Raw genomic sequence first — 20717 nt, 5'->3', positions numbered from 1 at the left:
GGCAGCTCAGAACGGTCAGAAGAGGAGGGTGGCCTCTTTCCCGGCTCCCCAACACCATGGACAGTTCCCGATAACCAGGGCACCTCTTCTTCACCCTTGGGGCCTGGGCGTCCTATGCTCCCTTTCCGGCAAACTGGGATTTCATCTACCACTCTCCAAGCCATAGTGACGTGCCCCCCACTTCCGGTGTTGGGTGAGTCCTGCCTTGACCTATTGCTGCCCCTCTTTTCCCATCTTCCGGGTGTCCTACTTGCGGGCTGCCTCCTCCCCCTGCGCCCCTCCAATCAGCCCCATCCCCATGCGAACCCAAATCCAAAGACAACGCCTCCTCCCGGCCCCACTCCAGCTCCTCACCCTCCCCGGCCGAATTCCTTGAGAACAACTTCCTTTTCGTTACTCCTGGGAAGCGTGGGTACTGCTAGTGGGTACTGCTACTTCTTGGGGGTGTTGTCAGGATCAAACGAATTAGGGTGTATAACGCAGCTAGAGCCCTGCCTGGCCTGTGGTAACAACACAAGCTGGCTGGAGGCTGCTCTCGCCTGCAGCCTTGCTGCTTTCCTGTGGTGTCCCCTGGAAGCGGCAAGTGCTTTCCTCTCCCGGAGCCTGCGGAAGCAGAGGGAGGGAGAAGCCTCCCCCAAGCCCTCTGCAGTCCCCTGGCCCCCAGCCTGCAGCCCTGGCATGGCCTGCTGCCTTCCCTTCCCTTCCCCCCCACCCCCCAGGCGCAGTGATTCAGGACAGGAGGAGGATGTGGGGCTTCGTTCTGAGAGGGAGTGGCAGTGACCATTGTACTACTGCTGCCCTGCACCACCGCCCCACCCTCTCACCCCGCAGGAGACTCCAGAGGGCCGGGCCTCCTCGGGTCCCACTGCCATGAGCCTGCGGCGTGGGGGCCAAGGCCACAGGCTCCCTGTCCCTTCAGCACTCGCCCTCCCGCCCTTTCTCACTGGTTACTAAAGAGCTGGGTGTGTCCCTCTGGGGTCAAATCAGGCAGGAGCTTATAGGAACGGGTGCAAACTGGACAGAGAAAAATGGGGACAAGTGTATAGACACACCCAGAAACCTGGCAGCCACCTGATTGCTTGGAAAACAACTTTCACTTTGATTTCCTAAGGCACAGTCCAAATTTTTATGGAGGAACAGTCCTGCTTCTGTTCTGTAACTCATCACTCCTCTTGTCCCATTTAAAACACGAATCTCGCCGGAGCAGCGAGAGGGGAGGAGAGACCCTTAGAAGAAGCCTTGGTGGGTCAGGTGCCTGGAACTGTGGCCGTAGGAGGCAGGAGCTGGCAAGGAGACGGGGGCAAACATGGTATCTGGCCCCTGGCCAGGAGCTCGGTGCAGGAAGGAGAGAGCTTCTATGCTGGCGGTGGCACCAAGTTTTGCTGACCTTCTTTTCTCCAGTCTCCCTCCTGCACGCCCAACCGTGCCCCCCAGGTGCCTCCTCCTGGGTGCCTGCCTTCCCGCTGGTCAGAGGAAGGTGGCTCTGTCTACCCGTGCCCCGCCCCCACCAACCCTAACCCCAGGATGGGGGTTCCCCACCTCCTGCTGAGAGTTTCCACAGCTCCCCCACAGTTCGCTTGACCCAGTCCAGAACCTTCGGTAGACGGGGTGGGGTGGGGGGGTCTCCCTAGAGCCAGGACTGTGGTAGGGAAGAGAAAGGTTCTCCTAGGACCTTCTGCTCCTCCCCTCAGTTACCAAGCCCTACGCTGGAGCAGACATCAGCCAAGTTTCCTCCTTCCTCCCAGGATCAAGGACCCTTTTGGATATGGCTCTTCTGGAACGTTCCATAGGGGTGGAGGACCTCATCCTCCTGGAGCCCCTGGCTCAGGAGTCTCTGCTAAACAACCTCCAGTTGCGCTATGAAAACAAGGAGATCTACGTGAGTGGTGGGGGGGGGGGGGGGGCACCCCTGCCCCGGGGTGTGGTCAGAGGTCACTGGCTTCCACGCCCCCAGGCCCCCTGCTCACTTCCTCCATCTTTTCCCTGGCTTCAGACCTACATCGGGAACGTGTTGATCTCAGTGAACCCCTACCAAGATCTGCCCATCTACGGTCCAGAGTTCATTGCAAAATACCGGGACTGCACCTTCTACGAGGAGAAGCCACACATGTGAGCAGGGGGACCGAGGGAGGGCTCGGGGGCCCAGCTTCTCAGTGATGAAATATCCTAACTTCCTCTATGCTTTCCCCTGAGGGGGGGTCTCCACGGGCCTCTGGGGGCCTCCTCCTAGGCTGTCGCTGCCTTGGTCTGGCCCCCGGGGGGAGGCGAGACGAATGTAGGGTCTGGAAATGGAGTCAAAAGGTATCTGGGACCGGCCTCACGTTCGTCGTCACCCACTTGCTCCCCCAAGCTATGCACTGGCGAACATGGCGTATGAGTCACTGAGGGACCAGGGCCGAGACCAGTGTATCCTCATCACAGGCGAGAGCGGAGCCGGGAAGACGGGTGAGGCAGCTGCGGGGAAGCCACAGGATCTCCCCAAGCCAGGCCTCGTCCTTACCCCCTCCCCGGAGACAGATTTCTTCCTGGTTCCTTGGGCTCCGGCCGAGGGCTGGGAGGGCCTACGGAGGTGAAGGTGGTGGGGCCGCACGCAAGTTTCTCTTGCACAGAGGCCAGCAAGCTGGTGATGTCCTACGTGGCGGCCGTCTGCGAGGAAGGCGAGCAGGTGAACTCCGTGAAGGAGCAGCTGCTTCAGTCCAACCCGGTGCTGGAGGGTGAGGACTGGAGTCTCGTCCCCAGCCCAGCCCAGGCCCCCAGAGCCTCAGCCCTGCTTTTGCTCAGTGCTCCCCGAACACTGTCCTCCTTCAGCTGAGCTGCCGAGGGGGCAGGAGGCGGGAAGGTGCTCCCCTCCCTGCTGGGGGGTCCCCTCTCCCCTCAGCCCCTCGCGCCCTCTGCTCCTCTCTGCAGCTTTTGGCAACGCCAAGACCATTCGCAACAACAATTCCTCTCGATTTGTGAGTGCGCATCTCCCAGCCCGGGCGGACAGGATGTGGGGGCGCGGGGGCGCGTGGCACAGACCCCTCGGGGCAGGATGCTGAGAAGGGGTGTCTCTCTCTGGCCTCTGAAGGGAAAGTACATGGATGTTGAGTTTGACTTCAAGGGATCCCCGCTCGGTGGAGTCATCACAAACTGTGCGTGTGTCCCAGGCGCTGAGGCCTCCTCCCCTTCCACCTGCTCCGCTGGGTGCCCCCCGGGGGCGTGGGGAGGAGGGAGGGAGGACGGGGAGGGAGGACGAGGAGGGAGGACGGCCAGCAGACCTCCCAGCCGCGGGCAGAGCCAGCCATGAGAGCCGAATTCCAGGGAAGCCTCTGGCGCCTCCTAGGCCCTCAGGACCTTGTCTTCTCCTTCTCTGTCAGATCTGCTTGAGAAATCCCGCGTGGTGAGGCAGCTGGAAGGAGAAAGGAACTTCCACATCTTCTATCAGCTGCTGGCCGGGGCAGACGCCGAGCTGCTGAGTACGCGCCCGGCCACGCGGGGCCTCCCCAGCCTCCGTTCGACCCCCAGAACCTCTGGCCCCCGCTGGGCCCCCACAGCCCCTTACATGAAACCCCGCAGGCGTCTCCTGCCTCCCCCCACCAACTCTCATCCGCCCGTTGCTGGGAACAGACCCCCCGACTTTTGCGTCCTCTTCCTTCCTCGCGAGGAATGAGCTCGCCCTGGCGCTGCCATTTCCCTGTCCTGCCGGGTTGCTCTTTCCCCAGCTGGCTGACAAGGGGGACCCTCCTCCCATCTGCCGCCCTGTGTCCTTCCAGAGCCACTGAACCCCAAGCAGGCGGAGTGTTCACTTGTTTGTTTTTAGTGTTTAAAACCCTAAGGACGGGGAGCTGGAGGGGGGAGTAAAACGAGGATTTTCTTTCAGAAAGTTGGGAAAAATAAAACCAATAATTACGAGCCCGCAAACCCTAAGCACTGCTTAATAATTGAGTCTATCATCACAGGAATTAAGGGTCCCCCCAAAAAAAAGGAGGCAAGGGAAGAATCTAAAAAAAACCAAAAAGACTGCAAATAAATGAAACAACCAGGCTGGGGTAGGGGCTGTGAGGGGCCCCAGAGAGCTTGCGTGCCAACCGCTTCCTCTCCCCCCGGACCCCCAGAGGCCTTGAAGCTCGACCCGGACACCAGCGCCCACGCCTATCTGAACCGGGAGGCGGCCAGAGTGCACGGCATAGACGACGGCAGAAACTTCACGACTGTCAAGGTGGGTCCACCAGGCATGGGCTTGGCCCTTAGCCCCCGCCCTGAGCCGCACTCTGGCTTGGAGAAGAGGAATCGGCCTGGCATCAGCGCTCAGGCTCTGGTCTCTGCTTTCTCTCACAGAAGGCCATGGGCGTGATCGGGTTCTCAGAGGCCGAGGTCAGGCAGGTGCTGGAGGTGACGGCCCTGGTGCTGAAGCTCGGCAATGTGGAGCTGGTGGACGAGTTCCAGTCCAACGGGCTCTCAGCAAGTGGCATCCGCGATGGGAAAGGTCTGCACCCCCGTGCTGGACCCCAGCCAGCACCCTGAATCTCCTGCACTTTCTGTTCTGCTGCCTCCTCTGGGGGAAGCTGACTTTACTCTGATTCACTCCTTCCTACTCAGCTTCTCCCTGAGCGCTTCCCCGACACACTCGTTGAGAACTCCCAATGAGCCACGTTGGCGCAAGATCTTAAGTATTGATGGACCAAGGTTTTGGACCTCTCTGAGGCTCAGGGGATTCTTTATAAGATGCTACAATTGGGACCCCTTGGTGGTGCAAGGGGTTAAGTCTCAGCACTATGAAGCCATCTGCAGCCACTGCAGCACCAGTTCGATTCCCGGCCAGGGAGCTACCCACATGGCGCAGCAGACCTCTCCTGTCTCCCCGCGGCTCCCCTCAGCAGTGTATTTCGGTAGATCCGCCCATTCTGCTCCCCACTCTGTCTCTGGTGAATCCTCTCACGCCCCCGTCCCACCACTGGCCTGCACCCCAACTCTTCTATGCATAAATAAATAATTTTTTTTTAAAAGAGATGCTACAATTACACCTGCTTGGGGAGATCATACAATGCAGGCACAAGTTCCCAAACCTCCCTTCTCTCTCCCACCTGCCCAGAGCTTCCCCTAGCGCCATATTCTGGATGGGCCACAAGGGCTTCCCCACCAAGGCCCAGGGAAACCTGCTCCATTTCACTTACCAGCCCTCCCTGCCCCACCCTGGGAAGAACCCTCAGGCCGCATTGTATTTCCTCATCGCTCCAGGCATCCGGGAGATCGGGGATCTGGTGGGTCTGAATTCAGTGGAACTGGAGCGAGCTTTGTGCTCAAAGACCGTGAAAACTGGCAAAGAAAATGTGGTCACCACGCTGAGTGTCACCCAGGTATATGGGCTCTGTGGGAGGGGCTGACTTGGGTCTGTTCTGTGGCTGCCACACCAACCAACTCGGCCCGCCCTGCAGGCCCACTATGCCCGGGATGCTCTGGCTAAGAACATCTACAGCCGCCTGTTCAACTGGATCGTGAACCGAATCAACGAGAGCATCAAGGTGAGAGGCTGAAGGCGTGAACAACAAGTGGTGTTTACACGCCGCAGCACAATACACTGCACAATGAGCTGGTATTTGGCCATAAAAAGGTACCTAAAAAGACTGATACATATTCAACATGGACGAGCCTAGAAAATATATTGGGTGAAAGGCCAGACACAAAAGGCTACCTTTTCTGGGATTCCAGTTCCACGAAATGTCAACACGTTTCATTTGACATCCAGAGATGGGAAGCAGCTCGGTGTTACAGGGTGGCGGGGAGATGGGGCGGGAGAACTACTGAGGGTATGTGTGCAAGATTTCTTTTATGGATGATGAAAACGCTCAGGAAGTAGGTCGTGGTGGTGGTGGGACACCTGTTGAATAGACAAAAAAAGAACTGAACCCCTGTGAATGGTAAATTTTAGGGTTTGTGAGTTAGATCGAAATACAGCCATTATTTTATTTTATTTTATTTTATTTTATTTTATTTTATTTTATTTTATTTTATTTTATTTTTTATTTATTTATACAAGCACGGGGTATAGTCAGAAGCGCGGGAGGGTGAGAAAATTCACCAGAGCCAGAGCGGGGAGCAGAGCAGGCAGAAGGACCGAAGTACACTGCTGAGGGGAGCAGCGGGCGGCACGGGCGGCAGGAGAGGGCTGCGTGCCCAGCCATTATTTTTAAATGATGTGCATGCAAATGCCATCAGTTTCGAAGGCGTTCCTGGGAGGCACTCTGATAAAATGGGATTAGCCCTTTTCATATTTTCACTTTTCATCTGTAGAGAGGGAATAATCGGACTTCATGGGATTATATGGGGATCAATGAGATAAAAACATTTAAGATAAATTGCTCTATAAATATAAGGGATGTTTTCTTTTTCTCATGGGGGGGGGCACCACCCTGGAATCGTCCTTTTCCTCCTTCCCCTCTCGGCTCATCCCCAGCATAGAGAGGAGGAGGGAGAAGAAAATCATCATAATTCCTTCACACCTTGGTCAAATTCGTCCTAATTCTTTTTTTCCCCTTTTCCAACCACATCCACCCAGAAGGGCCTGGCCAGGTGTGCAGAGGCCTGTCCCCGCATTTCTCTGTTCTTCCTCTTCAGGTGGGCACTGGGGAGAAGAAGAAGGTAATGGGGGTTCTGGATATCTACGGCTTTGAAATATTAGAGGTGAGAGAGCTTCCCCAATCTCAGCGCCCCAGGGCCACGGGGAAAACAGCCTCAAGGTGGGGGGGGGGGGTCGGTGAGGGAGTGTGGGAGGGGAGGTAGGGGCTGAGAGGGAGGAAGGGCCTTGGGGTGAGCTGAGCTTCCTCCCTAACCGGTGTCCTTCCCCCAGGATAACAGCTTTGAGCAGTTTGTGATCAACTACTGCAACGAGAAGCTGCAGCAGGTCTTCATAGAGATGACGCTGAAAGAGGAGCAGGAGGAATACAAGAGAGAGGTAAACGCGGCCTTCTCGCGCTCGCAAATGACTTCCAGGCCTATGCCAGATCTTTCTTCCTCCTTGGTCACGATTTGTCCCCAGATGGGAACACAGAGGACAAAAAGGTCCCTGGTGCCGCTGACCATTCCAGCACTACCAAGAAGCCCTAATTTTCTGCTCTTCATCCCCCACTTTCCCACCCCGCCACTCCAGGCCAGGCCAAGAAGGGGGCAGACTTGATGACCGGGTGCGAGTGGGGCAGAGTCCTGACAAGAAGGAAGTGACAGCTGGGTCTGGCCTGCAGCAGGCTCTGCGCCAGTTTTTGAAGGGACAGCCCTCCCGGGCTTGGCACCTCCCCTCTTGGGATCTTTCTTCTCCGCTGGGCCTAGCTGATGTCACCGCCCCCTCTTGCGCCACCCAGACCTCCTCACCAAAGTGCCCCGTGGCTCAAAATTTCCACACTGCTTCCCTTATTCAGTGAAAACTCCTGCTCGCCATGGCTGGAAGCTAGAAAGCTCCCTAACTGGGCTAACCCACCTCACAGCGTGAATGTTGGTCTAGCCCGTCATGCTCTCCCCAGAGCCCCAGGAGCGCTGAGGGATGTGTTGTGGCAGGTTTCAAGCTCTGTGGTCACAACATCTGGCAAAGTTTTTTTTTTTAGTATTTTTACATGTTTTTATTTAAAATTTTGTAATTATCAAGTAGCTAACACATTCTCAAAGCTTCAAAAACCTTAGAAAGAGGGCCTCCCTGGTGGCGCAGGCGGTTGAGCGCTGCTCTGTAAAGCTGTCCGTAGCCTCTGCAGCGCCAGTTCGATCCCAGCCGGCTGGTGAGAATCCCGCATGGCAAGCAGACCTCTCCTGTCACACCTGCTGCTCCCCTCAGCAGTGTATTTCAGTCAGTCTGCCTGTTCTGTTCCCCACTCTGTCTCTGGTGAATCCTCTCACCCCCCCACACATCTGGCCTGTACCCCAATTCTTATGTAAATAAATAAATCTTTAAAAACAGCTTAGAAATATGTATAAAAAAGGTCTCCCTCCAGCCCAGTCCCCAGCCACCCAGTCTCCCCATCCAGAGGTGACGAAGTGGGCCTCTTCCAGAGGTTACACATGAACATGTGTAACCAAGCAAAGCTGTAACATATTTTTCTACAAAAATGTATTCAAGTGGCAGTGAATATACTCAGTTCTATAGCTTGCTTTCACCAGTTTATGAGAGATCTTTCGGCATCAGTATATAACGTCACCTTGTTACGGCTACATAGGACTATATGGATATCACTTACTTAACCAGTTGGGGAGGGTATTTTGGGGGTGAAGTGACACAGCAACTTTACTTACTTCCACTCTGTGTTCCCTGGAGACATGAGGGAGGAGGGAAAGAAAGACTTCAGTTCTTCAGTCACATCTGGGAATGGCCTGAGCCTGGGAGGCATGGCCCTTGGGTGGAATCTGGAATAATCTTCCCTGCAGGCCCGATACCCAGCAAGTTCTTAATGTACCATTCTTGCTTTAAAAAAAACAAAGGAGGGCCTCCCTGGTGGCACAAGGGGTTAAGTCTCAGCACTATGGAGGTATCCACAACCACTGCCACATGAGTTCAATCCCCAGCCAGGGAGCTACCCACATGGCGCAGCAGACCTCTCCTGTCTCCCCGCTTCTCCCCTCAGCAGTGGATTTCAGTAGAGCTGCCTGTTCTGCTCCCCGCTCCGTCTCTGGTGAATCCTCTCACCTTCCCCCTGCACCTCTGGCCTGTATCCCAGCTCTTATATGCATAAATAAATAAATCCTTAAAAAAATAAAAAACCAAACAGAAGTAAGACAGTCCCAAAGCGTTGTATAGATCAGTGGTTTTTAGAGTAAGATCCTGGCAGAGCGGGAACACCTTCCCACGCTGGGAAGGTGTTAGTGCCAGGAATGCCTGACTCCGTGTCAGATCTGCAGAATCAGAGACCCTAGGGGTGGGGCACGACGGTCTGTGGCTTAATGAATCCTTTAGGGGATTGTGACACACATGCAAATCTGAGAGTCGCTGAGGGAGCTCCTGGAAGGGGGACCAGCTTGGCCCTGTTGTCTGATGATAAGCCCATGCGTGCTGGTGCTGCAGTGCGTGGCCACAGCGGTGCTGCGTCTGCCCTTCCACACACTCGAGGACCTTTCCCCACACCTGCCGTGGGGCGACCCAACCCAACAGTCACCCAGCACGTTGCACCTCCCCCTCCACCCACAGCACCGGGGGTCTCTGCACCATCCCCTGGCACAGCCGCTGTAGGCTCCCTGTCTCATTTCCTTACCCCACAAATTCTTCGAAACCTTGGAGGGTGCAGACATAAACAGAAACCACACCAAGGCCCCCTCTGAACTACGGGGTTTTCCAGTGGCTCCTTGTGGGGTGGGGGCAGGGGGCTGGGTCGGGTGAGCTCCTGTGACTTGTCCATGTCCCCGGCCAGGGCATACAGTGGACCAAGGTGGACTACTTTGACAACAACATCATCTGCAACCTCATCGAGCATGTGAGTGCGCTGTCTCTTTCTCTGGAACCTCCCTTTCCTGCTGACCCGAATATCTTTCCCTCATCTGTCTCTTCCCCAGCCCCTGCCCCATTTTGTCAGGAGGCTAAGGAGGATGCCGGGGGGAGGCAGCCTGGGTGCACATCCTGGGGGTGGGGGGCGCATCTAGGTCGTGCAATCTTATTCCTTGCCCAGAATCAGAAGGGCATCCTGGCCATGCTGGATGAAGAGTGCCTGCGGCCTGGACAGGTCAGCGATGCCACCTTCTTGGCAAAGCTGAACCAGCTCTTCTCCAAGCACGGTCACTACGAGAGCAAGGTCACCCAGAACGCTGAGCGCCACTACGACCACACCATGGGCCTCGGCTGCTTCCGCATCCGCCACTATGCGGGCAAGGTGATACGGCAGGGCCAGCGGGAGGGGAGAGGAGGACCTGGGCAGGCTGGAGGCGGTGGGGGTGGGGGCTGGGGTTGGGAGGTGGAAGCTGGGAATCCTTTCAATGAGCAGGGGGCAGCGTCTGGGCTCTCCAAAACAATAGCTGCCCCTCCCCAGGTGACATACAATGTGACCAGCTTCATTGACAAGAACAACGACCTTCTCTTCCGGGACTTGTCCCAGGCCATGTGGAAGGCCCGGCATCCCCTCCTGAAGTCCTTATTCCCCGAAGGCGATCCTAATAACACCTCCCTCAAGCGCCCCCCAACAGCAGGGGCCCAGTTCAAGAGCTCTGTGGCCATACTCATGAAGAACTTGTATTCCAAGAACCCCAACTACATCAGGTGATATGCTGGAGGCAGAGGAATATGCTACCTGCTTGATGGCCTAGGTGGTTTCTGTGCACTGCAGAATGTGTCCATGGGGGGGACATCTCTGGAATAAGGGTATGGAGGCCTTTTCCTCATTGAAAACAGCCAGATGGGGCGGGGAGAGCACCCGACTTTAGTGAGGATCCACGCTGCAGTGAGTGGAACTGGAAGTCAGTGTGTCCATTTCTGAAATGTGGCAAGTGAGGGAATGTGGGCAGCGCAGGGGCGTACAGAGCCAGCTGGCAGAGGCGATGCCCCTGATGCCTGGGCCCTGCCCCCTGCCCCCCAGGTGCCTAAAGCCCAACGAGCACCAGCAGCACCGTCAGTTCTCCGCAGAGCTGGTGGCCACCCAGGTGCGCTACCTGGGGCTGCTGGAGAACATACGGGTGCGCCGGGCGGGCTACGCCTACCGCCAGGTGTACCCGTCCTTCCTGGAGAGGTACCGGCTGCTGAGCAGGAGCACTTGGCCTCACTGGAATGGGGGAGACCGGTAAGACTCAGCGGGGTAAGCGGGGAGCAGTGCAGGAGCCCTCTGTTGGGGAGGGGAGCAGAGGCGGCTGCCGTCGGCCGGCTGAAGCTCAGGGGGGACAGTGGGAACATGGGCTGAACAGCCGGCGTCTTTCAGAGGCTCCTGGCCTGTTGGAGCCCTGGAGCTTTCTCTCTCCTGCCCCCCCCCCCCCAGTGTGAAACAGATTAGGGGAAACGCAGGGAAGGGCCCTCCCCTGGGTGCCCCTGGCCATTTACTCCTTCTTCTTCTGTAGGGAGGGAGTGGAGAAGCTGTTGGGGGAGCTGACCATATCCACAGGGGAGCTGGCCTTCGGGAAGACAAAGATCTTCATTAAAAGCCCCAAGACGGTGAGCCTGTGTAGGGTGGGTAGAAGGTGGGAGAGCGGAGAGCTCACCCGAGGAGCGGCTAGAGGGTGGCTGAGGGAGTCTCCGCAGGGCTTGCCCCTGGGAATTCGTCCTCGGGCTCCAGCAGGGCTGGGAGAAGCCCTGGGGTTGGAGGCTGTTGGATGCCTGCTCTGCTGCCTCTGCCGACACCGACACCGGAGGCACTGCTCAGGATTAGGCGCTGTGGTCCCAAACCCTAGCGGTCTGCGGTCTGCCGAGAGTCAGTTCAGTCGATGCTTGTTAAATGAATGAACTAAGAAGCCAAAGGATCAAAGAAAACACTGGCCCGGAAGGTTCTAGTGCTGAGGGCACCCTGAGGAGACAGCTCCATCTCCCAGGCCGGCCCCTCCAGCCTCCTGCCCTCCACAGCTTTTCTTCCTGGAAGAGCAGCGGCGCCTGAGGCTGCACGAGCTGGCCATCCTCATCCAGAAGGCGTACCGAGGCTGGCGCTGCCGCACCCACTACCAGCAGATGCGCAAGAGTCAGATCCTCATTTCTGCCTGGTTTCGGGGCAACATGGTACCAGCCACCCCCCAAGTTCCACCCCCCTCACTCTGATAGCACACTGGGAAGTGGAAGCGGGGGTTCAGAAGTTGGGGTCTCACCCACAAACCCACTGTTTTCTACAGCAAAAGAAACACTACGGGAAGATGAAGGCGTCGGCAATCCTGATCCAGGCCTTTGTGAGAGGATGGAAGGTATGGGGCGAGGGTAGAGCCCCCGGGCGGCTCCTTACTCCAGGGGTCCTCCCTGGCTGGTGCCGGCTGCCAGAGGAGCAGCACAGAGCAAGTCCTGCTCGCGCCAGGACACGCGCGTGGGGTGGCCTGTGGGGTCTGGGTCTCATGTGCCTGGGGGTGTGGGCACAGGGCAAGAGGCCGAGTGTGCACCTGGGTGTGCCTGCCCTGGCTGTGGGGCTCTGCCTCCTGCCAGAGTGTCCTCCTCGCCACCCCCCATCTTGTTACAGGGCAAACCCCGATATAAAATGGGTTGCCTGACTGTGGGTCCTCACCCGCACACTTAAAGGGGACTTATTAATGCTAAACTGCAGACACACAGAAAAGGTTGATAAAAGGTTTATTTACAAGGGAAGGGGAAATGAACAATTCAGGGAGAAAAAGAGGACGATAAGCTCGTAAATGCGTCCTACCCGTTCCACTGACCTGGAATCCCAATGACCCGCTGAGCTGGCGAAAAACCGAGCACACCTCGTGGCCAAGAGGGCGACCCCCTGGCCACATGGCCGCTTACATACTCACACAGGGAGCCTAGTTGCTTAACTCCGCCCTCAGGTCCTCTCAATCTTCCCTTTGGGGATCATGGGACTTGTAGTTCCCAGTGTCGTGGGGGTGGAACCTGCAAAGCCTGTATGGAGGGGCCTCCCTGGTGGCGCAAGGGGTTAAGACGCAACCTATGAAGCTATCCGCAGCCTCTGCAACACGAGTTCAATCCCCCGGCCTGCCAGGGAGCAACCTATATGGTGCAGCTGACCTCTTCTGACTCGCCCTCACCTGCTGCTCCCCTCAGCAGCGTACTTCGTCCAATCTGCCTGTTCTGTTTCCCGCTCTGTCTCTGGTGAATCCTCTCACCCCCCATGCCTCTGGCCTGTACCCCAGCTCTTGTATGCATACATAAATAAATCTTAAAAAAAAAAAAAAAAAAGAAAAACCTGTATGGAGTTTGCTCAGGACATCCTTTCCTCCTAAGAGTCTGACCTTGCATCCTTCCTCCAGCTGTCGTCTCAGCTCTTGACCTCACTCCGTTCTGCGTGGTTGAAAAGCAGTAGGACTTTGCTCCTCCAGGTCTAACTGCCTAGTTATCTATCTTTATTTTGACCCCTTTCTTTTATGTCTCTGCCAGGCCCGAAAGGATTATCGAAAATACTTCCGGTCAGGGGCCGCCATCACCCTGACAAATTTCATCTACAGGAGCATGGTGAGTGGCGGGGGCAGGGATGGAAGCTGCATGAGGGGGGATGTGTGTGGAAGAGGGTCTGGGAAGAGGTAACTCAGTTTTCCCCCTTGAGCTGCCGCCATTTGCACGTTCCTAAGGAAATCCCAGGTTGTGGGCAACGCGCAGGAAGCAGGTCCCTGTGCCTGGCTCCGGCAGCCGCTGCACCAACTCCTGGTGGGGAGGGAAGGCCTAGCCACCACCCAAGGGTCCTAGTGAAAGGTCCAAGAAGAAGTAGGGCTGGAAGTTAAACACCCTGGAACAGCGAGTGAGGACGCACATAGATTAACTGACCCAACCTTCTGGACCCATTTTGGGGTTGGGGTGAAGGCAGGAGACTCCTCTTTTTCCTCTGTCTCCTCTGCTACTACAGCAAGAGAGTCAAAATTAAATCTCAGGGAGGACGTATCTTAATTCTGGAGGCCTTGGGTCAGAAAAAACCATGTCCAGTCCTGGACATTCAAACTATGGGCAGTTCCTAGTAAGAAAAAGCAGGCAGAGAGAAGAGTGAGTTGCAGAGACGTCCCTCTGGTACTTCTGAGAAGTGTGGGAGGGAAGGAAACCAGGCAGGGAGAAAGTAGCTCTTCCAGTGCAGCCTTGGCAAGGAGAAAAGGAGGAAGGGGGAGATCTTGGACGGAGGGCCGGGCTCAGTCAGGCCTCATCTGAGCTGATTTGATTTTTGACAGTTGCTAGAACACTTACCAACTGTTCACTCAGACCCGAGACGCGTGCGTTTACTTGGAGGGTCTCTCTGTTGCTGGGGAGGCTGGACCCCTTAGCTGAGTTAGGGGTTGGGGACTCTGGGCCTCTTCATTCACTCAGTGCAGATCTGGCCTCTGCATCGCCTCCCTGACCCTCACTGGACCTCCTCCCCCAGGAAAGATCCGTCTTGCCGGGCCTCTCCCTGCCTGCTCTCTCGTCACGCTGGCTCCGGGCTGTCTGCCTTTCTGGACTACGTGCTCTCTGGCTGCATACCTGAGGCCTCTGATCTGATTTTGTTCCTATCTCCTGACTGGCCCCTGTCCACCTTTGCTTTCACCTGCATATTATCAGGCATCTGCTGAACGTCGGGGAACTGTTGGGTTTAGACCGATGATTTCAATAAATCACACAGCCCTACAGAAGCATGTCTGCTGGGGCCACAGGCACCAACTTCCTGAGTTTTTTGACAAGTCTATGTTTTGTCATTGCCTTGACTATAACTTAGGCTAATATCTACTATTTTGGGGAACACTTAATCTATGCTAAACCTTTATACGCATTAATTTTAATGCTTTCAACAGCCCTGTGAGGTAGGCCCTTTTCTTTCCTCCCTCTTCTAGGTAAAAACTAAGGCCCAGAAAGGTTAGATAACTTGCTGTGCGTCCCACAGCTGCTAAGTGGTAGAGTTGGGGTACAAACTATTTGACTCTTGAACTTTAACCACTGCCTAAGATTGGTCCCTTGCCTGCCACTACCTCTCCCCAACAGAAGCCTGCACAACCCAGGCAGCTACGACCCTGGGTAGGCCTGGGCCCGGAGAGCTGCATAGGGGGAGAAAGAACTTTCTAGCTCTAGAAAAAACAGACACGTAAAAAGAGGCTCCACGTTAATCAGAACATGGGCTATTTATTGAATTCAATCAAACCAGACCAAGGACTGGGGACACCAGGGTGATTAGAGGCCTCGAGTCTAGATCTTATAAACCACACTGCAAAGAGCTCAGACAGCCCCTGGAGCGCCACAACGGGATGCCGCGTGCTCTGCCTTTTTCTCCTTTCATGTTCTTGCTCTAATGCCTTAATAAAAATTTTTCATAAAAATTTAGAAGTGCTCAAGATCAAGTCATTTTCTCTATCTTTAATAATTCTGTCCCATAAACAGCCAAGGTGCTCGCTGTTCCCGGGGGGATAGACTTGGGCGTCCTGGTTCTAGTTTGAGGAAGACTGAACAGTTAGATGCCACTGGTGAGGACTGATTGGATCCTGGAACAGGAAAACTAAAAACAGTGCTAAAAAGGACATTTGTAAGAATTTTAAGAACACGCGGAAAAATATGAGTGTGCAACAGCACCGCTGTTGGCTGAAGATGTCCGATTAATTTGGTTTTCTTCGGCGTGGTGATGGAATCGCGATTGTGTCGAGTGTCCCGGCTTGTTGGAGATGCATGCTGAAGTTTTAGGGGGAAATGTCATGATATCATAACCTACTTTTGGATGACACTATAGCAAAGATTTGTACGTGTGTGTGTGTATGAGCTATTTACATGCACAGGTGCGTAGATGTGTGGCATTACTGGGAGAGGGCAGGCAGGTGGGGCAGGGCGTTGTCACGGTGAGTTGGTGAATTTAGGCAAAGGGTGTGCATGGGCAGATGTCTACTGTGATGTTTTTTTCAACTGCTACACAATTTAAAAAAAATTTTAAATAAGAAAATAAATGATATTAAATTAAACAAAAAACCTTAAGTCAGACTCTGCTTCTGATGGTGCTCCTAAAAGCAGAGGTACCATGTTATGCAGCTCCACAGGAAGGAGGGGCCACTCCTGGCCTAGGGAATCGAGGTGGGGGGGTGAGCAGAGCTGGGCTGAGAGCAGGTGAGCTGAGGCGCTGTGGGACTGGGCGGGCTGGCAGAGGGCGTAACAAGGAGTCCTGGCTGGTTGGTGAGCCAGGGACTCGTGGGACCCACTTAGAGCCTCACTAGCCAGGCCGCTAAGCAGAGGGCTTTGAATGCCAGCTAGAAGCGCTGGGCTCACTGACCAGAGAGGAGGGGAGACTTGGTACCCGTCCAACCTCTAAGGCAGTGGCGGTCAGCTCCGGTAACCGCGAGCCTGGGGGGAATCAGGCAGTTAGGAGCAAAATCCTCAGGCCGGTTTTCCTGTTGGCTCCCCTCCCCCCGCCCACCCTGGGTGAAGGGTCCTCTTGGAACTAGCTCTCCTCTCCTGCAACCTCGTGCTCCCGTGTCCAGCCTCCAACCATCAGTTCACACTGAAAGCGACCCCAAGGGTGACTCTCTTCCATGTCCTCAACGACACGGGCGGCTCCTCACTGTGAGGCGCCTCCCTCTTGGAGGTGGCGGGGTCTGGGTGCAAGTCTGCCTGTCGGGAGGGGCTTCTCTTCATCATTCCACTTCCATCCCAGGCACGGAAGTTCCTGCTGGGGGTGAAGAATAATCTGCCCTCCCACAATGTCCTGGACGGGCAGTGGCCAGCGGCTCCTTACAAGTACTTCAACACGGCTAACCGGGAGCTGCGGCGACTCTTCCACCAGTGGAGGGTGAGTGGGGTTCGGTGCCTCGCCTTTCCCCTGTGCTTTGTTGCTCGCCTCCCTCCGATTTTCTTTGTGTGCCTCCCTATTGTTCCTTCTCTTTCCATTTTTTTAATTTTTTATTTATTTATTTATTTTTTTTAATTTTATAGAGGCATGTTTATTTATTTATGTATTTATTTATTTGCTTGTTTTGTTTATACATGCACTGGGTACAGTCAGAAGCGCGGGAGGTTGAGAGAATTCACCAGAGCCAGAGCGGGGAGCAGAGCAGGCAGAAGGAGCGAAGTACACTGCTGAGGGGAGCAGCGGGCGGCAGGAGAGGTCTGCGCGCCATGTGGGACCCTCCTCCGGTGGCTGGGGAGCAGCCGGGGATCGAACCGGCGCCGCAGAGGCTGCGGGCAGGTCCGCAAACCAGCGCTCAACCGCTGCGCCACCGGGGAGGCCCCACTTTCCATTTTTTTTAAATGGTGGTAAAACCTTTTTTTTTTTTAAAGATTTATTTATTTATTTATACAAGCACTGGGCACAGTCAGAAGCGCGGGAGGGTGAGAGAATTCACCAGAGCCAGAGCGGGGAGCAGAACAGGCAGAAGGACCGAAGGACACTGCTGAGGGGAGCAGCGGGCGGCAGGAGAGGTCTGCGCGCCATGTGGGACCCTCACCTGGCGGCCGGGGATCGAACCGACGCTGCAGAGGCTGCGGGCAGCTTCGCAGCCCAGCACTCAACTGCTTCGCCACCGGGGAGGCCCGGTGGTAAGACACTTTGGCCATCTTACCTGACAGCCCAGTGACTTTAAATTCGGTCGCGCTGTTGCACAGACACCGCCCCGGTCCATGTCCATGCCTTGTCCCGCCACCCCACGCAGTGAAGAGCTGGCTTTCCATCCCCTGGTCCCCGCCCCTGGGCCTATGCTCTGCTTTCTGTCTGTGAGGTTAGCTATTCCAGGTACCTCATAAAAATGGAATCATACAGTATTTGCTTTAGTTGGTCTGACTTACTTCACTTGGCACAGGGTTCGCTTATTCGAAAGTGCTAACTGAGCACCTGTCTGGGCTGGGTCTCAGGCTGTGGAGAGCCCATGTCTGGCAGTTTCCACCTCGGCCAGCACCCCTGGCCCCTCCCTTCTCCGCAGTGTTCCTCTAGCCCCTGCCTGCTCTCTCCAGTGCCCAGGACCAGTGCTTTTTTTTTTTTTAAGATCTATTTATTTACGCATACAAGAGCTGGGGTACAGGCCAGAGGTGCGGGGGGTGAGAGGACTCACCAGAGACAGTGGGGAACAGAACAGGTGGATCCACTGAAACACACAGCTGAGCGGGCCACACGGGTCATAGTCTCTCCCTCTCTCCTTCCCCCTCTGGGCCTTCTCCCCACTTCCCCCCCAGCCTGCCCTCTCCCTAGCTTAGCCTCCTCCTCTCCCCCTCACAGTGCAAGAAATTCTTGGTTCGACTGAGTGAGAAGCAGATCCAGACCCTAAAGGAGAAGCTCTGTGCCAGCGAACTGTTCAAGGACAAGAAGGCCTCATATGCCCAGAGGTGAGGCACCCAGAGCCTGTGTGGTCAGTGTCACGGAGAGCAAGGAGGTTCCCCAGGGATGGAGCAGTGGCTCTCAGACCTGAGTGTGCACCAGAATCGCCTTGCGGGCTTGCTAATAGTACCCAGATTGCTGCAGATGCCCTCAGAGCCTCAGGTCTGGCGGGGAGGGGAGGTGGGGGGGGTGGAACCAAGAATGTACCTTTCTAACAAGTTCCCAGGGGATGCTCACGATGGCCTGGGTGTGCTTGAGCACCCCTAGGGTAGAGGCCAGAGTGGGGCGGGAGGAGGGGCTGGGACAAGGTGGCAGTTCCACAGGGGTGGGCTTGGTTCCATGACCCCGGGGTCAGCAGTAAGGCCCTGCCTCAGCTGCACCCTTGCCGTGTGTCCTCAGTGTCCCCATTCCATTCCACGGTGACTACATTGGACTGCAAAGGAATCCCAAGCTGCAGAAGCTGAAGGGCGGGGAGGACGGGCCTGTTCTGATGGCAGAGTCTGTGAAGAAAGTCAATCGTGGCAACGGCAAGGTGAAGGCTGCATCTTGACCCCTCCACAGGCTGGTCCCGAGCCTTGGGCCTGGCCCCTGGAGCACAGACAGACTGACCACCTGCCTGCGCTGGCTTTTCCTCTGCGGAAGCCTTGGGCTGAGCCGAGTGGGGTCGGGGCTGATCGCCACCTCTTCTCACCCATTCCGCTTCACTCCCTAGACCGCCTCTCGAATCCTCCTCCTGACCAGGAGGCACGTGATTCTCGCAGACGAGAAGAAGTCCCAGGACAAAACTGTCATCGGGCTGGACAGCTTGGCCGGGGTCTCCGTCACCAGCTTCAAGGATGGGCTTTTCAGCTTGCATCTGAAAGAGGTATCAGAGCTGGGAGGGGCAGGGCCTCAGATGGGAGACTGGAGGCCTCCTGGGGCTGAGGTGGGCTGGAGGTCATGGAGAGAAGATCTCTTCCTCTGCGCCTCTGGGGAGAAAACAGTGAATCCATCCGTTATTTCCTGCCCTTTCTGCCCTTTCCTAAGATATCGTCCGTGGGCACCAAGGGGGACTTCCTGCTGGTCAGTCAGCATGTGGTCGAACTGCTGAGCAAACTCTACCAGGCGACCCTGGATGCCACACAGACCCGGCTCCCGGTCTTGGTGACTGATAAGTAAGGCCACCACAGCTAGGGAGGGGGATGTCTTGGGGCAGATGACCAAGCTGATGGTCACTGTGACCGGGAAACGCACGGAGTCGAAAGCGGAGCATACACTGTCAGGGCAGGCTTGGGAGTGTTTCTCAGTCCCAGCTCCCAGGTTCTCCGGGGCCTTGTCTTCTGACAGGGGGCGGGAGGGGGGCAGAGGTATTTGCCTCACGAAGGAGAGGGAGTGACATCAAGAAAATATGGGGTGCTAAAGTGAGGGGTAAGGGCACTAGCCTGGTCTCTCCTGCCTGTTCCCTTCCAGGTTCTCAATGAGTTTCAAGGAGGGCAAAGTGGACGTCAAGGTCGTCCAGGGCCCTGGGGGCGGTGGGAGCGGCAAGCTGAGCTGCAAGAAGAAGGGGCACCAGTGCCTGGAAGTGACTGTGTCGTGAGGAGGTGGCTCCTGCTTCAGAGAGGGCTGCAGCTTCCTCCTGGACTAGAAGGGACCCACCTCCCGCCCACCTCTGAGGGAGGGTCTCGCCCTCACCCTTCGGATGGTGGGCTGAGCCCTTGCAGGCGCCTCTCCTTCCTGCGCCTCCCCCGGCTTCTCTTCCGACTTTGCCTCCTTCCTATTCTCAGTCTCCTGCCCACCAATGAAATAAATGACTTCCCAAAAGTCTGGTCAGTGTGGGTGGGTCCCGTCCCCCCATCTTGTCATCCACTTGTGCCTCCGCCCTCCAGGTTCCTTGGAGGCAGATGATAAGAATGGGAGGAAAAAAGGGAAATTGTCCCTGGGCTCCTCCACCGGCTGAGCTCTGGAAGGGTTGGAGGGACTGGGGGGAGCCGGGCAGGGGGGGGGATGGGGCTCAGGTCGCAGATGGCCCAAGGGCGGATTCATTAGGTCTGTCCCTGGGGGAGGAAGTGAGAATCCCCTTCTTGGCAGAAATTGGGATCCTTTGGAATCAGTCTGAGAAGAGGCCCGAGGCTGGAGGGTTCATGAGGGCTAAGGTGAGCTGCAGAATGCAGGGTCTCCTGCACCAGGGAACCCCAAAGCCCTCTGCATGCCTAAGCTCAGCACCTGGCTTCCTCACACCTGCCCTTGGCACCCCTTCCCTTTCCATGCACCAGAGGTGCCGGGTTGCTGCCAACAGCTGTCTTGCTGATCAAAGTCCCACAGCTGGGGCCTGCAGCTGGAGGCACTTGCCAGGGGGGCTGTCCCCCTCCCTGCCCAGATGCGCTGGCCCCGGTGCTGACCGCCCCCCTTCCGGTCTTCATTTATTTTTCCTGTGTCATCGTCATTATTTTTCTCAGTTTCCATCAGCATCATCGAATCATCCTCATTGCTGTGGGCTCTGATATTCATACATGTTCCTATAAAGCTCCTATAATGTCCTATGAAGCTCCTATAATGTCCTATAATGCTCTCACTATCCCTGGCCCTGTCTCAGCGGCGCTGTCCTGCCTCACCCTCTCCCACTCTGGTCTCCGTCTTTGGGGAGCAAGCAGCTCCTACATTTGTCGTCAGAGTTGGCCCCGTGCTCCGCGACAGCTCACAAATGGCTGCCTTTGTTCCTGTCCCTGGATTTGCCTCCCTCCTTTCACCATCTCCACCTTTCCTGCCTCTTCCTTGTCTCCTCCCGGAGCCGCCAAGCCCCCTCAGGCTGGGGGCTCCCACAGTACGCTCAAGGCCCCATCCATCATCCAGGCGGGAGACCTGATGAGCCTGTCTTCTTGCGGGCAGAGTGATCTTGCTCTG

General features: G+C 56.2%; 1 protein-coding gene across 1 annotated transcript; it reads left to right on the top strand.

Annotated features, from left to right (window-relative positions):
- Nucleotides 1-19622, top strand: MYO1A (myosin IA). Its single transcript, XM_037515453.2, has 28 exons — nt 1-193; nt 1746-1879; nt 1994-2109; nt 2351-2445; nt 2610-2714; nt 2908-2954; nt 3068-3131; nt 3357-3455; nt 4095-4198; nt 4318-4465; nt 5218-5336; nt 5415-5501; nt 6595-6660; nt 6827-6931; nt 9363-9425; nt 9618-9818; nt 9975-10201; nt 10518-10718; nt 10990-11083; nt 11489-11638; nt 11749-11817; nt 12977-13051; nt 16185-16319; nt 17739-17845; nt 18237-18369; nt 18550-18702; nt 18864-18991; nt 19287-19622. The coding sequence occupies exons 1-28, from the start codon at nt 115-117 to the stop codon at nt 19411-19413; spliced, it is 3231 nt and encodes a 1076-aa protein (XP_037371350.1). The 5' UTR covers nt 1-114; the 3' UTR covers nt 19414-19622.
- The last annotated feature ends 1095 nt before the right edge of the window (nt 19623-20717 follow it).

This window comes from Talpa occidentalis, unplaced genomic scaffold (assembly GCF_014898055.3).
Source record: "Talpa occidentalis isolate TD23 unplaced genomic scaffold, MPIMG_talOcc4v2.1 talOcc4.16, whole genome shotgun sequence".
NCBI classification, from domain to species: domain Eukaryota; kingdom Metazoa; phylum Chordata; class Mammalia; order Eulipotyphla; family Talpidae; genus Talpa; species Talpa occidentalis.
The sequence above is the reverse complement of the archived record's forward strand: the minus strand, read 5'-3'. Positions and strand labels throughout refer to the sequence as shown.